The sequence below is a fragment of the Eucyclogobius newberryi genome, unplaced genomic scaffold, assembly GCF_026437365.1.
Source record: "Eucyclogobius newberryi isolate DKJ021-1_F unplaced genomic scaffold, fEucNew1.0.hap1 SCAF_12, whole genome shotgun sequence".
NCBI lineage: Eukaryota > Metazoa > Chordata > Actinopteri > Gobiiformes > Gobiidae > Eucyclogobius > Eucyclogobius newberryi.
This window is the reverse complement of record NW_027315746.1, coordinates 652501-670000: the sequence shown is the minus strand read 5'-3', so window position 1 is coordinate 670000 and position 17500 is coordinate 652501. Positions and strand designations below refer to the sequence as shown.

Genomic DNA, 17500 nt, shown 5'->3' with positions numbered 1-17500 from the left:
TAAAGCTAGTGTGTGTGAGGGGCGTGGCTAAAGCTAGTGTGTGTGAGAGGCGTGGCTAAAGCTAGTGTGTGTGAGGGGCGTGGCTAGAGCTAGTGTGTGTGAGGGGCGTGGCTAAAGCTAGTGTGTGTGAGGGGCGTGGTTAAAGCTAGTGTGTGAGGGGCGTGGCTAAAGCTAGTGAGTGTGAGGGGCGTGGCTAAAGCTAGTGTGTGAGGGGCGTGGCTAAAGCTAGTGTGTGTGAGGGGCGTGGCTAAAGCTAGCGTGTGTGAGGGGCGTGGCTAAAGCTAGCGTGTGTGAGGGGCGTGGCTAAAGCTAGCGTGTGTGAGGGGCGTGGCTAAAGCTAGCGTGTGTGAGGGGCGTGGCTAAAGCTAGTGTGTGTGAGGGGCGTGGCTAAAGCTAGTGTGTGTGAGGGGCGTGGCTAAAGCTAGTGTGTGTGAGGGGCGTGGCTAAAGCTAGTGTTTGTGAGGGGCGTGGTTAAAGCTAGTGTGTGTGAGGGGCGTGGCTAAAGCTAGTGTGTGTGAGGGGCGTGGCTAAAGCTAGTGTGCACAGAAACAGTTTTGCCTCATTTCTTTGACTTCTTTGTGTGTGAGGGGCGTGGCTCAAGCCTCTACGCCGCGTTTGAACCTCTCTTTATGTCATGCTAATTCAAATGCTAATGCTAATGTTAGACGCATTATGACCTGGAAATATCAGATTGTGGCTCCGGACAAAGACTCGATGGGTAAAGCAGCGTTCACATGAGAAGTCGATGGTCGACGCAGGTCCAGGCCATCTGGTGTTTTTGCGGCGTGTCCTGAGCGTTGGAGGCGTGTCCTGAGCGTTGGAGGCGTGTCCTGAGCGCTGGAGGCGTGTCCTGAGCGTTGGAGGCGTGTCCTGAGCGCTGGCGTTGGAGGCGTGTCCTGAGCGTTGGAGGCGTGTCCTGAGCGCTGGAGGCGTGTCCTGAGCGTTGGAGGCGGGGCGTGTTTTGAACATTTTAGCATCAGACACAAAAGTTAAAGAAGTTCAAGTTAAAGCTAGATCTTTTGGCGGCCGACGAGGCGACCAATCAGAGCTCACGCTCCAGTGACCAGCGCGTTTCATGAGGACCAAAACGAACCGCTAAAGTAGGCGGGGCTAGTTTATTTGTAGAGCACATTTCACACACGAGGCAATTCAAAGCTTCACAACAGGAAACATACATTAAATCACAAAGAAATGACAGAAACAGAAATACAATAAAATGTACTAAAAAAAGAAAGAAAAAGCACCTGGCCAAAGGGCGACGTGTTTTCAGAGTCCAACTCCTTTTTAAATCAGTCCAACTGATCGTCTAAAATTATGAAATCACAAAACAATTTAAAACATAAAAGAGAAGAGTGCAAAGAGAATCCTGTCAGTCAAACACAGCGAAACAAAACTGTTTTTAGCTTAGATTTGAACATTGTCAGAGCAGAACCTGGCACCAGCAGGAGGCCATGTTTAGTCCTGACTCTGGCACCAGCAGGAGGCCATGTTTAGTCCTGACTCTGGCACCAGCAGGAGGCCATGTTTAGTCCTGACTCTGGCACCAGCAGGAGGCCATGTTTAGTCCTGACTCTAGCACCAGCAGGAGGCCATGTTTAGTCCTGACTCTAGCACCAGCAGGAGGCCATGTTTAGTCCTGACTCTAGCACCAGCAGGAGGCCATGTTTAGTCCTGACTCTAGCACCAGCAGGAGGCCATGTTTAGTCCTGACTCTAGCACCAGCAGGAGGCCATGTTTAGTCCTGACTCTAGCACCAGCAGGAGGCCATGTTTAGTCCTGACTCTGGCACCAGCAGGAGGCCATGTTTAGTCCTGACTCTAGCACCAGCAGGAGGCCATGTTTAGTCCTGACTCTGGCACCAGCAGGAGGCCATGTTTATTCCTGACTCTAGCACCAGCAGGAGGCCATGTTTAGTCCTGACTCTGGCACCAGCAGGAGGCCGGTCCATGTTTAGTCCTGACTCTGGCACCAGCAGGAGGCCATGTTTAGTCCTGACTCTGGCACCAGCAGGAGGACGGTCCATGTTTAGTCCTGACTCTGGCACCAGCAGGAGGCCATGTTTAGTCCTGACTCTGGCACCAGCAGGAGGCCGCTCCATGTTTAGTCCTGACTCTGTCAGTCTCAGTCACCATGACAACAGCAGTCTCAGTCACCATGACAACAGCAGTCTCAGTGTGACGAGCTCTAAAACCTGAAAAACATCAAATGAGTCGTTTATTAAGAGGAAATCTGTGAAAGGAGTTTGTCCCAAAATGTCAGATTAGAGATAATGACTCAGGACTGCAGCATCAAGACTGCTCTTCTTTAGGAGAGGCTTTATGACCCCTGCTCTTCTTTAGGAGAGGCTTTATGACCCCTGACCCCTGCTCTTCTTTAGGAGAGGCTTTATGACCCCTGACCCCTGCTCTTCTTTAGGAGAGGCTTTATGACCCCTGACCCCTGCTCTTCTTTAGGAGAGGCTTTATGACCGCAGTTTTCAAAGACATTGGGAATGTTCCAGATTGAAGCTTTAACTATGTGAGTGATGGTGTTTTTCCAGTTACTGGTGCAAAGTGAGTTAGCTCTAAGTGTCTTGGTGGTTTTAGGGTCATTTTTTGCATTGTGGGATTTATGTCATTTTTAATGCCCTGAACTTTGTCATTAAAAAATAATGCAAACTCATTACACTTAGATGTGGAAATGAGTTCTAACGGCAGCTGAGCTGGAGGGTTTGTTCCTCTGTTACTGTGGCAACAGGACACGCGAGTTGTTACTGCAGCTTCAGATTATTCCAGAGAAACATCTCTCTCTAGTTCTACATAAAATGAGGTTGTACATGTTCAGCTTCTCTTTGTGAATCTCTTTTTGAACCTGGAGCTTTGACTTGTGTCACTCCCTTTTCTGTGCCCTGAGCCAATCATCATGTCTCCATGGCAACTTCTGCTTTTTTTTAACCATTTTAGCCTTTATAGGGGCGATGGTGTCCAGAACATTCAAAACACTCGATGTAACAGAGTTCAACAAATCATTTACATTAGAACATGAGACATTTTCAAAGTTTATCATTTCCATAAACAGTGCACCTGTCAATCACTTATGTGTCTCCTCTGAACAGCTGCAGGACCAGCCTCTGAACAACTGCAGGACCAGCCTCTCAACAGCTGCAGGACCAACCTCTGAACAGCTGCAGGACCAGCCTCTGAACAACTGCAGGACTAGCCTCTGAACAGCTGCAGGACCAGCCTCTGAACAACTGCAGGACCAGCCTCTGAACAGCTGCAGGACCAGCCTCTGAACAGCTGCAGGACCAGCCTCTGAACAACTGCAGGACCAGCCTCTGAACAGCTGCAGGACCAGCCTCTGAACAGCTGCAGGACCAGCCTCTGAACAGCTGCAGGACCAGCCTCTGAATAGCTGCAGGACCAGCCTCTGAACAGCTGCAGGACCAGCCTCTGAATAGCTGCAGGACCAGCCTCTGAACAGCTGCAGGACCAGCCTCTGAACAGCTGCAGGACCAGCCTCTGATCAGCTGCAGGACCAGCCTCTGAACAGCTGCAGGACCAGCCTCTGAACAGCTGCAGGACCAGCCGGTGGTTTGGGAGAAACAGACATGTCAAAGACACAGAAATGATCAGACAGAGCAACATCGATCACATTAACATTTGAAATATTTACCCCTTTTGTAATGATGAGATCTAGACTGTGCCCTCTGCTGTGGGTGGGGCCACTCTGCTGTGGGTGGGGCCACTCTGCTGTGAGTGGGGCCTCTCTGCTGTGGGTGGGGCCTCTCTGCTGTGGGTGGGGCCACTCTGCTGTGGGTGGGGCCTCTCTGCTGTGGGTGGGGCCACTCTGCTGTGGGTGGGGCCACTCTGCTGTGGGTGGGGCCTCTCTGCTGTGGGTGGGGCCTCTCTGCTGTGGGTGGGGCCTCTCTGCTGTGGGTGAGGCCACTCTGCTGTGGGTGGGGCCACTCTGCTGTGAGTGGGGCCTCTCTGCTGTGGGTGGGGCCTCTCTGCTGTGGGTGGGGCCACTCTGCTGTGGGTGGGGCCTCTCTGCTGTGGGTGGGGCCACTCTGCTGTGGGTGGGGCCTCTCTGCTGTGGGTGGGGCCTCTCACATGCTGAGTAAGACTGAAGGTTTCAAGGACAGCGTCAAGCTCTTTAGCGTTTCTGTCACAAATATTATCAACATGCACGTTGAAATCACCTGTAATGACCAAACCATCAAAGTCTGTGCGACTGAAACGTCTCAGTAAAATCATCAGTCAAACGTTGTCAGTGCTGGAGAGTCTTGTGTTGAACAATGAAGAGAATGAGACTGTTTTAGCTCCATTTTAAAGGATACATACTCAAATGATGAAAACACCCCAAAAGACAACCTGCGGGTAATTATTTCATCTCTAAAGACAGCACAGACTCCACCCCCTTTTTTGTTTTCTCGTGTTTCAGATTCAAACTTAAAGTTGGGTGGAGCAGATTCTATCAGAACTACATTTCCTGTGTTTTTGTCAAGCCATGTTTCAGTTAAAAACATAAAATCAAGATTATAAGAAGAAATAAAATTATTAATTAAGAGAGATTTGTTACATAAGGATCTGACATTTAGCACAGCAAGTTTCAGACTAGTTTCAGTGGGACTGGGCTTTATTTTTTCACAGGGAATATGAATCACATTTCTCAGATTGGGCCTGACTCGCATTTTGTTTTTCCATCTGTGTGATGATGTGACACAGAAACAGCACTAGGGGGGGCTCTTTTTACATAGGGCCCCGGGTTGGTTTGATTTTTAATATGACAATAAGTCCCGGCAACGCTGAGACCCAGTGCATCCTCCTTATGGCAGATATGTCGTTGTAACTGTAAAAATTTTCTTAAAATCCTTGGTTTATGTTGTGGAAGACAAAAACTTATTAAAAAGCAAATTAGCGAGCAAGAAAGCGCGTGCGCTCTTCAGAAGCAGGAAGCATCATCCAGATGCATCAAAGTGTCTGTTGTCATGGTTACGTGTCTGTTGTCATTGGTTAAATGTCTGTTGTCATTGGTTACGTGTCTGTTGTCACGGTTATGTGTCTGTTGTCATTGGTTACGTGTCTGTTGTCACGGTTACGTGTCTGTTGTCACGGTTACGTTTCTGTTGTCATTGGTTACGTGTCTGTTGTCACGGTTACGTGTCTGTTGTCATTGGTTACGTGTCTGTTGTCACGGTTACGTGTCTGTTGTCACGGTTACGTATCTGTTGTCACGGTGACGTGTCTGTTGTCATTGGTTACATGTCTGACGTGTCTGTTGTCATGGTTACGTGTCTGTTGTCACGGTGACGTGTTTGTTGTCATTGGTTACATGTCTGACGTGTCTGTTGTCATGGTTACGTGTCTGTTGTCATTGGTTAAATGTCTGTTGTCAAGGTGACATGTCTGACGTGTCTGTTGTCATGGTTACGTGTCTGTTGTCACGGTTACGTGTCTGTTGTCATTGGTTAAATGTCTGTTGTCAAGGTGACATGTCTGACGTGTCTGTTGCCATTGGTTACGTGTCTGTTGTCACGGTTACGTGTCTGTTGTCATTGGTTACGTGTCTGTTGTCACGGTTACATGTCTGACGTGTCTGTTGTCATGGTTACGTGTCTGTTGTCACGGTGACGCGTCTGTTGTCATTGGTTACATGTCTGTTGTCACGGTTACATGTCTGTTGTCATTGGTTACGTGTCTGTTGTCACGGTTACATGTCTGTTGTCATTGGTTACATGTCTGTTGTCACGGTGACATGTCTGACGTGTCTGTTGTCACGGTTATGTGTCTGTTGTCATTGGTTACGTGTCTGTTGTCACGGTTACGTGTCTGTTGTCACGGTTACGTTTCTGTTGTCATTGGTTACGTGTCTGTTGTCACGGTTACGTGTCTGTTGTCATTGGTTACGTGTCTGTTGTCACGGTTACGTGTCTGTTGTCATTGGTTACGTGTCTGTTGTCACGGTTACGTGTCTGTTGTCATGGTTACGTGTCTGTTGTCACAGTTACGTGTCTGTTGTCACGGTTACGTGTCTGTTGTCATTGGTTACGTGTCTGTTGTCACGGTTACGTGTCTGTTGTCATCGGTTACGTGTCTGTTGTCACGGTTACGTGTCTGTTGTCATTGGTTACGTGTCTGTTGTCACGGTTACGTGTCTGTTGTCACGGTTACGTGTCTGTTGTCATTGGTTACGTGTCTGTTGTCATGGTAACGTGTCTGTTGTCATGGTTACGTGTCTGTTGTCACGGTTACGTGTCTGTTGTCACAGTTACGTGTCTGTTGTCACGGTTACGTGTCTGTTGTCACGGTTCATAACTTTAGGGTCTGGGGCGCTTCACATTCCCTGGTGTTTGTTTCGCGCCTTAAATGTGGAATGGACGATTTTTTTCAGCACATGTTTTATCATATTTCCTGGTGTTGTGGATAAACCATTTGTCCTGCCACGTGTCATAAAACGCACCTGTCGCTCACCTGCAGCCGCGTCAGGCTCGTCCCCACGTTTCCGCGTGCCTAAGCGCATGGATCTATCGTAATATAGTTCCCTCAGTGTACGGGACAAAATGAAGACGGAGAAAGACAGTTGGAGCTGACGCAGAAGTGGACAGAAATCTACGGGAGACGAGAGATGTGATGTGATCCATCGCGCTAATAAACAAACGCACGTGTGTGTTGTATCGGTCCACACGGGGGAGTGGCATGAGCACGGGGGAGGGGCATGTGCACTTCCACCTGAGTTCTCAAATCGCCGAAAAATCGTCCATACCACCTTTAAGGACTCCATTTCCCATGATGCCGTTCGAGGGGGGCGTGAACGGCTCGCGCGCATGCTGCACATTGCGCGTCTGTAGCAGACTGTTAATAACGCGTAAATTAGCGCTTTTCTCTCACTTTTCGCTCGCGTTTCCGCAGCGTCGCCGCAGAAATGGACGCGGACGAAGAGCACGCGCTGCTGCGTCTTATTCACCGACATTTACAGAGCAAAGGCTTCACTAAAGCGGCGAAAAGGCTCCAGAAACACGTCTGTCAGGTACAAATCTACTTTACGCACAGTTCAGACGCACGTCACGTTCTTTACGCGTTTATTCACTATTTAACAGAAAAAACATGTTCTTATTCTTATATAATGTGCTAAATATAGTATAACGTGCTAAATAAATAACGCGCGGGAACAAACTGTTCTTTTTCACCGCTGGAGTCACAAACACAAGGTTTAAAAGTGCAAAGTGACTGTTCCAGTTTGTGGCCTGAACCAGAAAGAACACGATGTTTCGGCAGCAGGGGGCCCTTTAGGGGCCCTTTAGGCTTAATGTCCCCTGAAGCAGCTAACACTATAATAACATTATAATAACGCTATAATAACGCTATAATAACACTATAATAACACTATAATAACTTATAATAACACTATAAAAACATTATAATAACACTATAATAACACTATAATAACACTATAATAACTTATAATAACACTATAAAAACATTATAACACTATAATAACACTATAATAACACTATAATAACACTATAATAACTTATAGTAACACTATAAAAACATAACAACACTATAATAACGCTATAATAACGCTATAATAACACTATAATAACGCTATAATAACACTATAATAACACTATAATAACGCTATAATAATGCTATAACACTATAATAACATTAATAACTAATAACGCTATAATAACACTATAATAACACTATAATAACGCTATAATAATGCTATAATAACACTATAATAACATTATAATAATACTATAATAACACTATAATAACGCTATAATAATGCTATAATAACACTATAATAACATTATAATAATACTATAATAACGCTATAATAACACTATAATAATGCTATAATAACACTATAATAACATTATAATAATACTATAATAACACTATAATAACATTATAATAATACTATAACGCTATAATAATGCTATAATAACACTATAATAACACTATAATAACTAATAACGCTATAATAACACTATAATAACATTATAATAATACTATAATAAGGCTATAATAACACTATAATAATGCTATAATAACACTATAATAACAACACTATAACATTATAATAATACTATAATAACACTATAATAACATTATAATACTATAATAACGCTATAATAACGCTATAATAATGCTATAATAACGCTATAATAATGCTATAATAACACTATAATAACACTATAATAACTAATAACGCTATAATAACACTATAATAACATTATAATAATACTATAATAAGGCTATAATAATGCTATAATAACACTATAATAACAACACTATAATAACATTATAATAATACTATAATAACACTATAATAACATTATAATACTATAATAACACTATAACAACGCTATAATAATGCTATAATAACGCTATAATAATGCTATAATAACACTATAACACTATAATAACTAATAACGCTATAATAACACTATAATAACATTATAATAATACTATAATAAGGCTATAATAACACTATAATAATGCTATAATAACACTATAATAACAACACTATAATAACATTATAATAATACTATAATAACACTATAATAACATTATAATACTATAATAACACTATAATAACGCTATAATAATGCTATAATAACGCTATAATAATGCTATAATAACACTATAATAACACTATAATAACTAATAACGCTATAATAACACTATAATAACATTATAATAATACTATATTAAAGTCTTTTGTCTCCGTGTGGTCAGTGTGAATGTGATGCGTCGTGTCTGTGTCAGACGGAGCGTCCAGAGGGAGCGTCCAGTCTGCAGGACGTGTACTCCATGTGGAAGAGGTGTGTCCAAGCCTGTCCTGACCACACCCAGGTCCTGACCACACCCAGGTCCTGACCACAACCAGGTCCTGACCAGGGTCCTGACCACAACTAGGGTCCTGACCACATCCAGGTCCTGACCCTTAGCCACAGACCGGGTTTAGACCTGGATTAGATCTGACAGAAAAGGCTCTGTCCATCAGACTGAGTTTATTCAAGTCCAGATCCTGTTTTTACAACTGAACCATTCGAATAACAAGAGACTGAACATCACAGGTCTAAACCAGGACTAAACAAGGTCTAAACCAGGACTAAACCAGGACTAAACCAGGACTAAACCAGGTCTAAACCAGGACTAAACCAGGACTAAACCGGGTCTAAACCGGGTCTAAACCGGGTCTAAACCGGGACTAAACCGGGACTAAACCGGGACTAAACCAGGAATAAACCGGGTCTAAACCGGGACTAAACCGGGTCTAAACCAGGTCTAAACCATGACTAAACCAGGTCTAAACCAGGACTAAACCAGGACTAAACCAGGTCTAAACCAGGACTAAACCAGGTCTAAACCAGGACTAAACCAGGTCTAAACCAGGTCTAAACCAGGACTAAACCAGGACTAAACCAGGACTAAACCAGGTCTAAACCAGGACTAAACCAGGACAAAACCAGGAATAAACCAGGACTAAACCAGGACTAAACCAGGAATAAACCAGGTCTAAACCAGGTCTAAACCAGGACTAAACCAGGTCTAAACCAGGACTAAACCAGGTCTAAACCAGGACTAAACCAGGACTAAACCAGGTCTAAACCAGGACTAAACCAGGCCAGTTCTGAAACCGTTTTAACCCTCTGTTGTATGTGTCCTTGTCAGACTGAGCCCTGCAGCTCTGAGTCCAGCAGAGGGCGCAGGGTCAGGAGAGAGTCCACAGAGACCTGGACCTGGTTCTGATTCTGGGATTGACCACACGGTGAGACTCACTCAGAACCTTTGAGCTCAGGAGCGTCTGCTCAGAGTCTGAACTGCACCCTCCGACCCCTGACCACACCCTCCGACCCCTGACCACACCCTCCGACCCCTGACCACACACCCTAACCCCTGACCGCACCCTCTGACCCCTGACCGCATCCTCTGACCCCTGACTGCACCCTCTAACCCCTGATCACACCCTCCGACCCCTGACCACACCCTCTGACCGCACCCTCTGACCCCTGTCCACACCTCCGACCCCTGACTGCACCCTCTGACCGCACCCTCTGACCCCTGTCCACACCTCCGACCCCTGACTGCACCCTCCGACCCCTGACCACACCCTCTGACCGCACCCTCTGACCCCTGTCCACACCTCCGACCCCTGACTGCACCCTCTGACCCCTGACCCCACCCTCTAACCCCTGACCGCACCCTCTGACCCCTGACCGCATCCTCTGACCCCTGACTGCACCCTCTGACCCCTGACCACACCCTCCGACCCCTGACCACACCCTCTGACCACACCCTCTGACCCCTGTCCACACCCTCCGACCCCTGACCACACCCTCTAACCCCTGACCGCACCCTCTGACCCCTGACTGCACCCTCTGACCCCTGACCGCACCCTCTGACCCCTGACCCCTGACCACACCCTCTAACCCCTGACCGCACCCTCTAACCCCTGACCGCACCCTCTAACCCCTGACCACACCCTCCTCCGACCCTTGACCGCACCCTCTGACCACGGTTAGAAATTCTGTCCATAAAAGCAATGAACAGAAGCAGTGACAAAGCGCAGCCCTGAGGAGTCCCTCATGGGAACAGGTCTGACTCACTGCAGTGACCACAGCTCCTGCTCCGGTCAGACAGGGACCGGACAGCCCTGAGCAAAGGGCCCCGGACCCCGTACTCGCGGAGCACCCCCCAAAGGACACCCCGAGGGACACGGTCCAAAGCCTTCTCCAGATCCACAAAGCACATGTGACTGTGCAAACTCCCATGAGCCCTGGCGCCCCCTGGTGGAGAGTCTAGAGCTGTTCCAGTGTTGCACCACCAGGACCTAAACCTGCTCCTCCTGAATCTGAGGTTCTATGGGTCAGATTCTCCTCCAGGACCTGGAATAGACCTTATGAAAGGCTGAGGAGTGTGAGAGGGACCACCACCCCGGTCTGCAGTCCTGAGGGACCACCACCCCGGTCTGCAGTCCTGAGGGACCACCACCCCGGTCTGCAGTCCTGAGGGACCACCACCCCGGTCTGCAGTCCTGAGGGACCACCACCCCGTCTGCAGTCCTGAGGGACCACCACCACGTCTGCAGTCCTGAGGGACCACCACCACGTCTGCAGTCCTGAGGGACCACCACCACGTCTGCAGTCCTGAGGGACCACCACCCCGTCTGCAGTCCTGAGGGACCACCACCCCGTCTGCAGTCCTGAGGGACCACCACCACGTCTGCAGTCCTGAGGGACCACCACCACGTCTGCAGTCCTGAGGGACCACCACCCCGTCTGCAGTCCTGAGGGACCACCACCCCGTCTGCAGTCCTGAGGGACCACCACCACGTCTGCAGTCCTGAGACACTGTCCTCGACCTCCACGCCCTGTTGCAGAGACGTGTCAGCCGAGACCGTCCTACAACATCCAGAGACTGAAGACCCCAAACATGGGCTTGTTTCAGTTCTAAGGGGCTTCTGATCCATGACCTTTGACCCTTCCAGGGCCTGAAGCCCCCCCCGCCCCCCCTCCCCCCACTCTTAGGCCTCAAACCCAGACTCAGACCAGACTAAAGTTCAGCTCTAACGTTCTGTTTTCAGCCTGAAGATCCAGAGAAGACCTCAAGACCATCCCAGGACTCAGAGGAGGCCGTGGTCCCAGACCAAGACCTGGGTCCAGACCAGGAGCAGGAGCCTGAACCAGTGGAGGTAAAGACCCAGGGTTCAAAGGTCGACGATGTCATTATGTGTTGTAACCATAGCGATCAAGAGAACTGTAAAAAACATCTGATTGTGTGATTTGATTGACAGGATTCAACTTATGAAGCCCCGCCCACAACAGGTCTGACGGATGAACCGACAAATGATGACGCTCCAGAGACCAAAGCTCCTCCCCCTGAAGGTGTGGACCAGGACTAAACCAGGACTAAACCAGGACTAAACCCGGTCTTAACCAGGACTAAACCAGGACTAAACCAGGTCTAAACAAGGACTAAACCAGGTCTAAACCAGGACTAAACCAGGACTAAACCCGGTCTTAACCAGGACTAAACCAGGACTAAACCAGGTCTAAACAAGGACTAAACCAGGTCTAAACCAGGACTAAACCAGGACTAAACCAGGTCTAAACCCGGTCTAAACCAGGTCCTGGTTTAGTCCTGGTTTAGACCTGGTTTAGTCCTTGTTTAGACCTGGTTTAGTCCTGGTTAAGACCGGGTTTAGTCCTGGTTTAGACCTGGTTTAGACCTGGTTTAGTCCTGGTTAAGACCGGGTTTAGTCCTGGTTTAGACCTGGTTTAGACCTGGTTTAGTCCTGGTTAAGACCGGGTTTAGTCCTGGTTTAGTCCTGGTTTAGTCCTGGTTTAGACCTGGTTTAGACCTGGTTTAGTCCTGGTTTAGTCCTGGTTAAGACCGGGTTTAGTCCTGGTTTAGACCTGGTTTAGACCTGGTTTAGTCCTGGTTAAGACCTGGTTTAGACCTGGTTTAGACTTGGTTTAGTCCTGGTTTAGTCCTGGTTTAGACCTGGTTTAGTCCTGGTTTAGACCTGGTTTAGACCTGGTTTAGATTTGGTTTAGTCCTGGTTTAGACCTGGTTTAGACTTGGTTTAGTCCTGGTTTAGACCTGGTTTGGACCTGGTTTAGTCCTGGTTTAGACCTGGTTTGGACCTGGTTTAGTCCTGGTTTAGTCCTGGTTTAGTCCTGGTTTAGACCTGGTTTAGTCCTGGTTTAGTCCTGGTTTAGACCTGGTTTAGACCTGGTTTAGACTTGGTTTAGTCCTGGTTTAGACCTGGTTTAGTCCTGGTTTAGTCCTGGTTTAGACCTGGTTTAGACCTGGTTTAGTCCTGGTTTAGACCTGGTTTAGTCCTGGTTTAGTCCTGGTTTAGACTTGGTTTAGTCCTGGTTTAGACCTGGTTTAGTCCTGGTTTAGTCCTGGTTTAGACCTGGTTTAGACCTGGTTTAGTCCTGGTTTAGACCTGGTTTAGTCCTGGTTTAGACCTGGTTTAGTCCTGGTTTAGTCCTGGTTTAGACCTGGTTTAGACCTGGTTTAGACTTGGTTTAGTCCTGGTTTAGACCTGGTTTAGTCCTGGTATAGACCTGGTTTAGACCTGGTTTAGACCTGGTTTAGTCCTGGTTTAGTCCTGGTTTAGACCTGGTTTAGTCCTGGTTTAGACCTGGTTTAGTCCTGGTTTAGACTTGGTTTAGTCCTGGTTTAGTCCTGGTTTAGACCTGGTTTAGACCTGGTTTAGACCTGGTTTAGACCTGGTTTAGTCCTGGTTTAGTCCTGGTTTAGACCTGGTTTAGACCTGGTTTAGACCTGGTTTAGTCCTGGTTTAGACCTGGTTTAGACTTGGTTTAGTCCTGGTTTAGTCCTGGTTTAGACCTGGTTTACACCTGGTTTAGACCTGGTTTAGTCCTGGTTTAGATTTGGTTTAGTCCTGGTTTAGACCTGGTTTAGACTTGGTTTAGTCCTGGTTTAGTCCAGGTTTAGACCTGGTTTAGACCTGGTTTAGTCCTGGTTTAGTCCTGGTTTAGACCTGGTTTAGTCCTGGTTTTGTCCTGGTTTAGACTTGGTTTAGTCCTGGTTTAGACTTGGTTTAGTCCTGGTTTAGTCCTGGTTTAGACCTGGTTTAGACCTGGTTTAGACCTGGTTTAGTCCTGGTTTAGACCTGGTTTAGTCCTGGTTTAGTCCTGGTTTAATCCTGGTTAAGACCTGGTTTAGTCCGGGTTTAGACCTGGTTTAGTCCTGGTTTAATCCTGGTTAACACCGGGTTTAGTCCTGGTTTAGTCCTGGTTTAGTCCTGGTTTAGACCTGGTTTAGTCCGGGTTTAGACCTGGTTTAGTCCTGGTTTAATCCTGGTTAAGACCGGGTTTAGTCCTGGTTTAGTCCTGGTTTAGTCCTGGTTTAGACCTGGTTTAGTCCTCGTTTAGTCCTGGTTTAGACCTGGTTTAGACCTGGTTTAGTCCTGGTTTAGTCCTGGTTTAGTCCTCGTTTAGACCTGGTTTAGACCTGGTTAAGACCGGATTTAGTCCTGGTTTAGACCTGGTTTAGTCCTGGTTTAGTCCTGGTTTAGTCCTGGTTAAGACCGGGTTTAGTCCTGGTTTAGACCTGGTTTAGACTTGGTTTAGTCCTGGTTTAGACCTGGTTTAGACCTGGTTTAGTCCTGGTTTAGTCCTGTTTTAGACCTGGTTTAGTCCTGGTTTAGACCTGGTTTAGTCCTGGTTTAGACCTGGTTTAGACCTGGTTTAGACCTGGTTTAGTCCTGGTTTAGACCTGGTTTAGACCTGGTTTAGACCTGGTTTAGTCCTGGTTTAGTCCTGGTTTAGTCCTGGTTTAGACCTGGTTTAGACCTGGTTTAGTCCTGGTTTAGACCTGGTTTAGACCTGGTTTAGACCGGGTTTAGACCTGGTTTAGACCTGGTTTAGACCTGGTTTAGACCTGGTTTAGACCTGGTTTAGTCCTGGTTTAGTCCTGGTTTAGACCTGTTTTAGACCTGGTTTAGACCTGGTTTAGTCCTGGTTTAGTCCTGGTTTAGTCCTGGTTTAGACCTGATTTAGACCTGGTTTAGTCCTGGTTTAGACCTGGTTTAGATCAGGTTTAGACCTGGTTTAGTCCTGGTTTAGTCCTGGTTTAGTCCGGGTTTAGACCTGGTTTAGTCCTGGTTTAGACCTGGTTTAGTCCTGGTTTAGTCCTGGTTTAGACCTTGTTTAGACCTGGTTTAGTCCTGGTTTAGACCGGGTTTAGACCTGGTTTAGACCTGGTTTAGACCTGGTTTAGTCCTGGTATAGACCTGGTTTAGACCTGGTTTAGTCCTGGTTTAGTCCTGGTTTAGACCTGGTTTAGTCCTGGTATAGACCTGGTTTAGACCTGGTTTAGTCCTGGTATAGACCTGGTTTAGACCTGGTTTAGTCCTGGTTTAGCCTTGGTTTAGTCCTGGTTTAGTCCTGGTTTAGACCTGGTTTAGACCTGGTTTAGTCCTGGTTTAGTCCTGGTTTAGTCCTGGTTTAGACCTGGTTTAGTCCTGGTATAGACCTGGTTTAGTCCTGGTTTAGCCTTGGTTTAGTCCTGGTTTAGTCCTGGTTTGACCTTGTTTTGTTTTTCAGGACTAAGAAGATCACAAAGACAACATCAGACCCAGAACAAACTGCCCTGAAGAAGAAGAAGAATAAACTAAACCCAGAGAATCCTGAGGTGGCGCCATTTGTGCTCAAGAAGAAGAAGAAGAAGAACGCTGTTACAGAAGACATCCACCAGGGGGAGAGCAAGACGAGTGAGTTTTTTTTATTATTATTATTCTTGTTGGATTGGTCCGTTTTAGGTTCTGCTCCGCCTCCTGAGCCTGTGACATCACAAACTGAACTGATCTAAATCCTGTGTGTGTGTGAGGGGCGTGGCTAAAGCTAGTGTGTGTGAGGGGCGTGGCTAAAGCTAGTGTGTGTGAGGGGCGTGGCTAAAGCTAGTGTGTGTGAGGGGCGTGGCTAAAGCTAGTGTGTGTGAGGGGCGTGGCTAAAGCTAGTGTGTGTGAGGGGCGTGGCTAAAGCTAGTGTGTGTGAAGGGCGTGGCTAGAGCTAGTGCGTGTGAGGGGCGTGGCTAAAGCTAGTGTGTGTGAGGGGCGTGGCTAAAGCTAGCGTGTGTGAGGGGCGTGGCTAAAGCTAGTGTGTGTGAGGGGCGTGGCTAAAGCTAGTGTGTGTGAGGGGCGTGGCTAAAGCTAGTGTTTGTGAGGGGCGTGGTTAAAGCTAGTGTGTGTGAGGGGCGTGGTTAAAGCTAGTGTGTGTGAGGGGCGTGGCTAGAGCTAGTGTGTGTGAGGGGCGTGGCTAAAGCTAGTGTGTGTGAGGGGCGTGGCTAAAGCTAGTGTGTGTGAGGGGCGTGGCTCATGTCAGACGCTTTATGAGCTGGAAATATCAGATTGTGGCTCTGGACAAAGCGAGTGCCATAAACAGGAAACAGCTGATGCTAACGTGCTACGCTAGCTTTGTGTTGCTAACGTGCTACGCTAGCTTTGTGTTGCTAACGTGCTACGCTAGCTTTGTGTTGCTAACGTGCTATGCTAGCTTTGTGTTGCTAAGGCTCCACAGAGTCGTTAGCATCAGTGGAAACACAGTGCTTGAGCACGAGATCAAGTGTCAGTCAAGTGTAAACATGGGCCCCTCCTGCTGGTGGGCCCCTCCTGCTGGTGGGCCCCTCCTGCTGGTGGGCCCCTCCTGCTGGTGGGCCCCTCCTGCTGGTGGGCCTCCTGCTGGTGGGCCTCCTGCTGGTGGGCCCCTCCTGCTGGTGGGCCTCCTGCTGGTGGGCCTCCTGCTGGTGGGCCCCTCCTGCTGGTGGGCCTCCTGCTGGTGGGCCCCTCCTGCTGGTGGGCCCCTCCTGCTGGTGGGCCTCCTGCTGGTGGGCCTCCTGCTGGTGGGCCCCTCCTGCTGGTGGGCCTCCTGCTGGTGGGCCCCTCCTGCTGGTGGGCCTCCTGCTGGTGGGCCCCTCCTGCTGGTGGGCCTCCTGCTGGTGGGCCCCTCCTGCTGGTGGGCCCCTCCTGCTGGTGGGCCTCCTGCTGGTGGGCCTCCTGCTGGTGGGCCCCTCCTGCTGGTGGGCCTCCTGCTGGTGGGCCTCCTGCTGGTGGGCCCCTCCTGCTGGTGGGCCTCCTGCTGGTGGGCCCCTCCTGCTGGTGGGCCCCTCCTGCTGGTGGGCCTCCTGCTGGTGGGCCTCCTGCTGGTGGGCCCCTCCTGCTGGTGGGCCTCCTGCTGGTGGGCCCCTCCTGCTGGTGGGCCTCCTGCTGGTGGGCCCCTCCTGCTGGTGGGCCTCCTGCTGGTGGGCCCCTCCTGCTGGTGGGCCCCTCCTGCTGGTGGGCCTCCTGCTGGTGGGCCTCCTGCTGGTGGGCCTCCTGCTGGTGGGCCCCTCCTGCTGGTGGGCCTCCTGCTGGTGGGCCCCTCCTGCTGGTGGGCCTCCTGCTGGTGGGCCCCTCCTGCTGGTGGGCCTCCTGCTGGTGGGCCCCTCCTGCTGGTGGGCCCCTCCTGCTGGTGGGCCCCTCCTGCTGGTGGGCCCCTCCTGCTGGTGGGCCTCCTGCTGGTGGGCCCCTCCTGCTGGTGGGCCCCTCCTGCTGGTGGGCCTCCTGCTGGTGGGCCTCCTGCTGGTGGGCCTCCTGCTGGTGGGCCCCTCCTGCTGGTGGGCCCCTCCTGCTGGTTCAGAGGTAAAACACAGTCTGACACTTTTAACGACGGTTTAAGGAAATGTTTTTGTTCATTTTGCAGAAAAAGGAAAAGGAAAGTGTTAAATGAGGCTCTGGACTGTGAGTGTTTCACATGTTTCAGTCTAAATCCTTTTTACGCTTCAGAACAAACAGAATCTTTTCACGTTTGTTTCTTTTTCTTTCAGCCTCGTCTGAAACGGACCAGAACTGGGCCTTTTCCCTCCGGATCAGTTTAGTTTATTCAGTCTAAACTGTGAAGGTTTTTATCTGGTTTTATCTGTTTTTCTGCAGCAAAAAAAAAGAGTTTGAGGTTTAAATTCTGGACTTTTTTCCTTTTCTCTCTAATATT

General features: G+C 48.6%; 1 protein-coding gene and 1 long non-coding RNA gene across 2 annotated transcripts in view; one reads left to right on the top strand and one right to left on the bottom strand.

Annotated features, from left to right (window-relative positions):
- Window positions 1-6898: 6898 nt before the first annotated feature.
- On the top strand, window positions 6899-9746 carry LOC140355633 (uncharacterized). The gene is made up of 3 exons (XR_011926009.1): window positions 6899-7008; window positions 8760-8815; window positions 9669-9746. It is a non-coding gene; the product is annotated as an uncharacterized lncRNA (long non-coding RNA).
- A 7678-nt stretch (window positions 9747-17424) lies between these two features.
- Window positions 17425-17500, bottom strand: part of LOC140355656 (stonustoxin subunit alpha-like) — a gene marked incomplete at its 5' end in the record, with an annotated part of 4626 nt that continues 4550 nt past the window's right edge. The window contains 1 exon segment of the mRNA XM_072440313.1: window positions 17425-17436. Within this exon segment, the coding sequence (XP_072296414.1) occupies window positions 17425-17436 (12 nt within the window).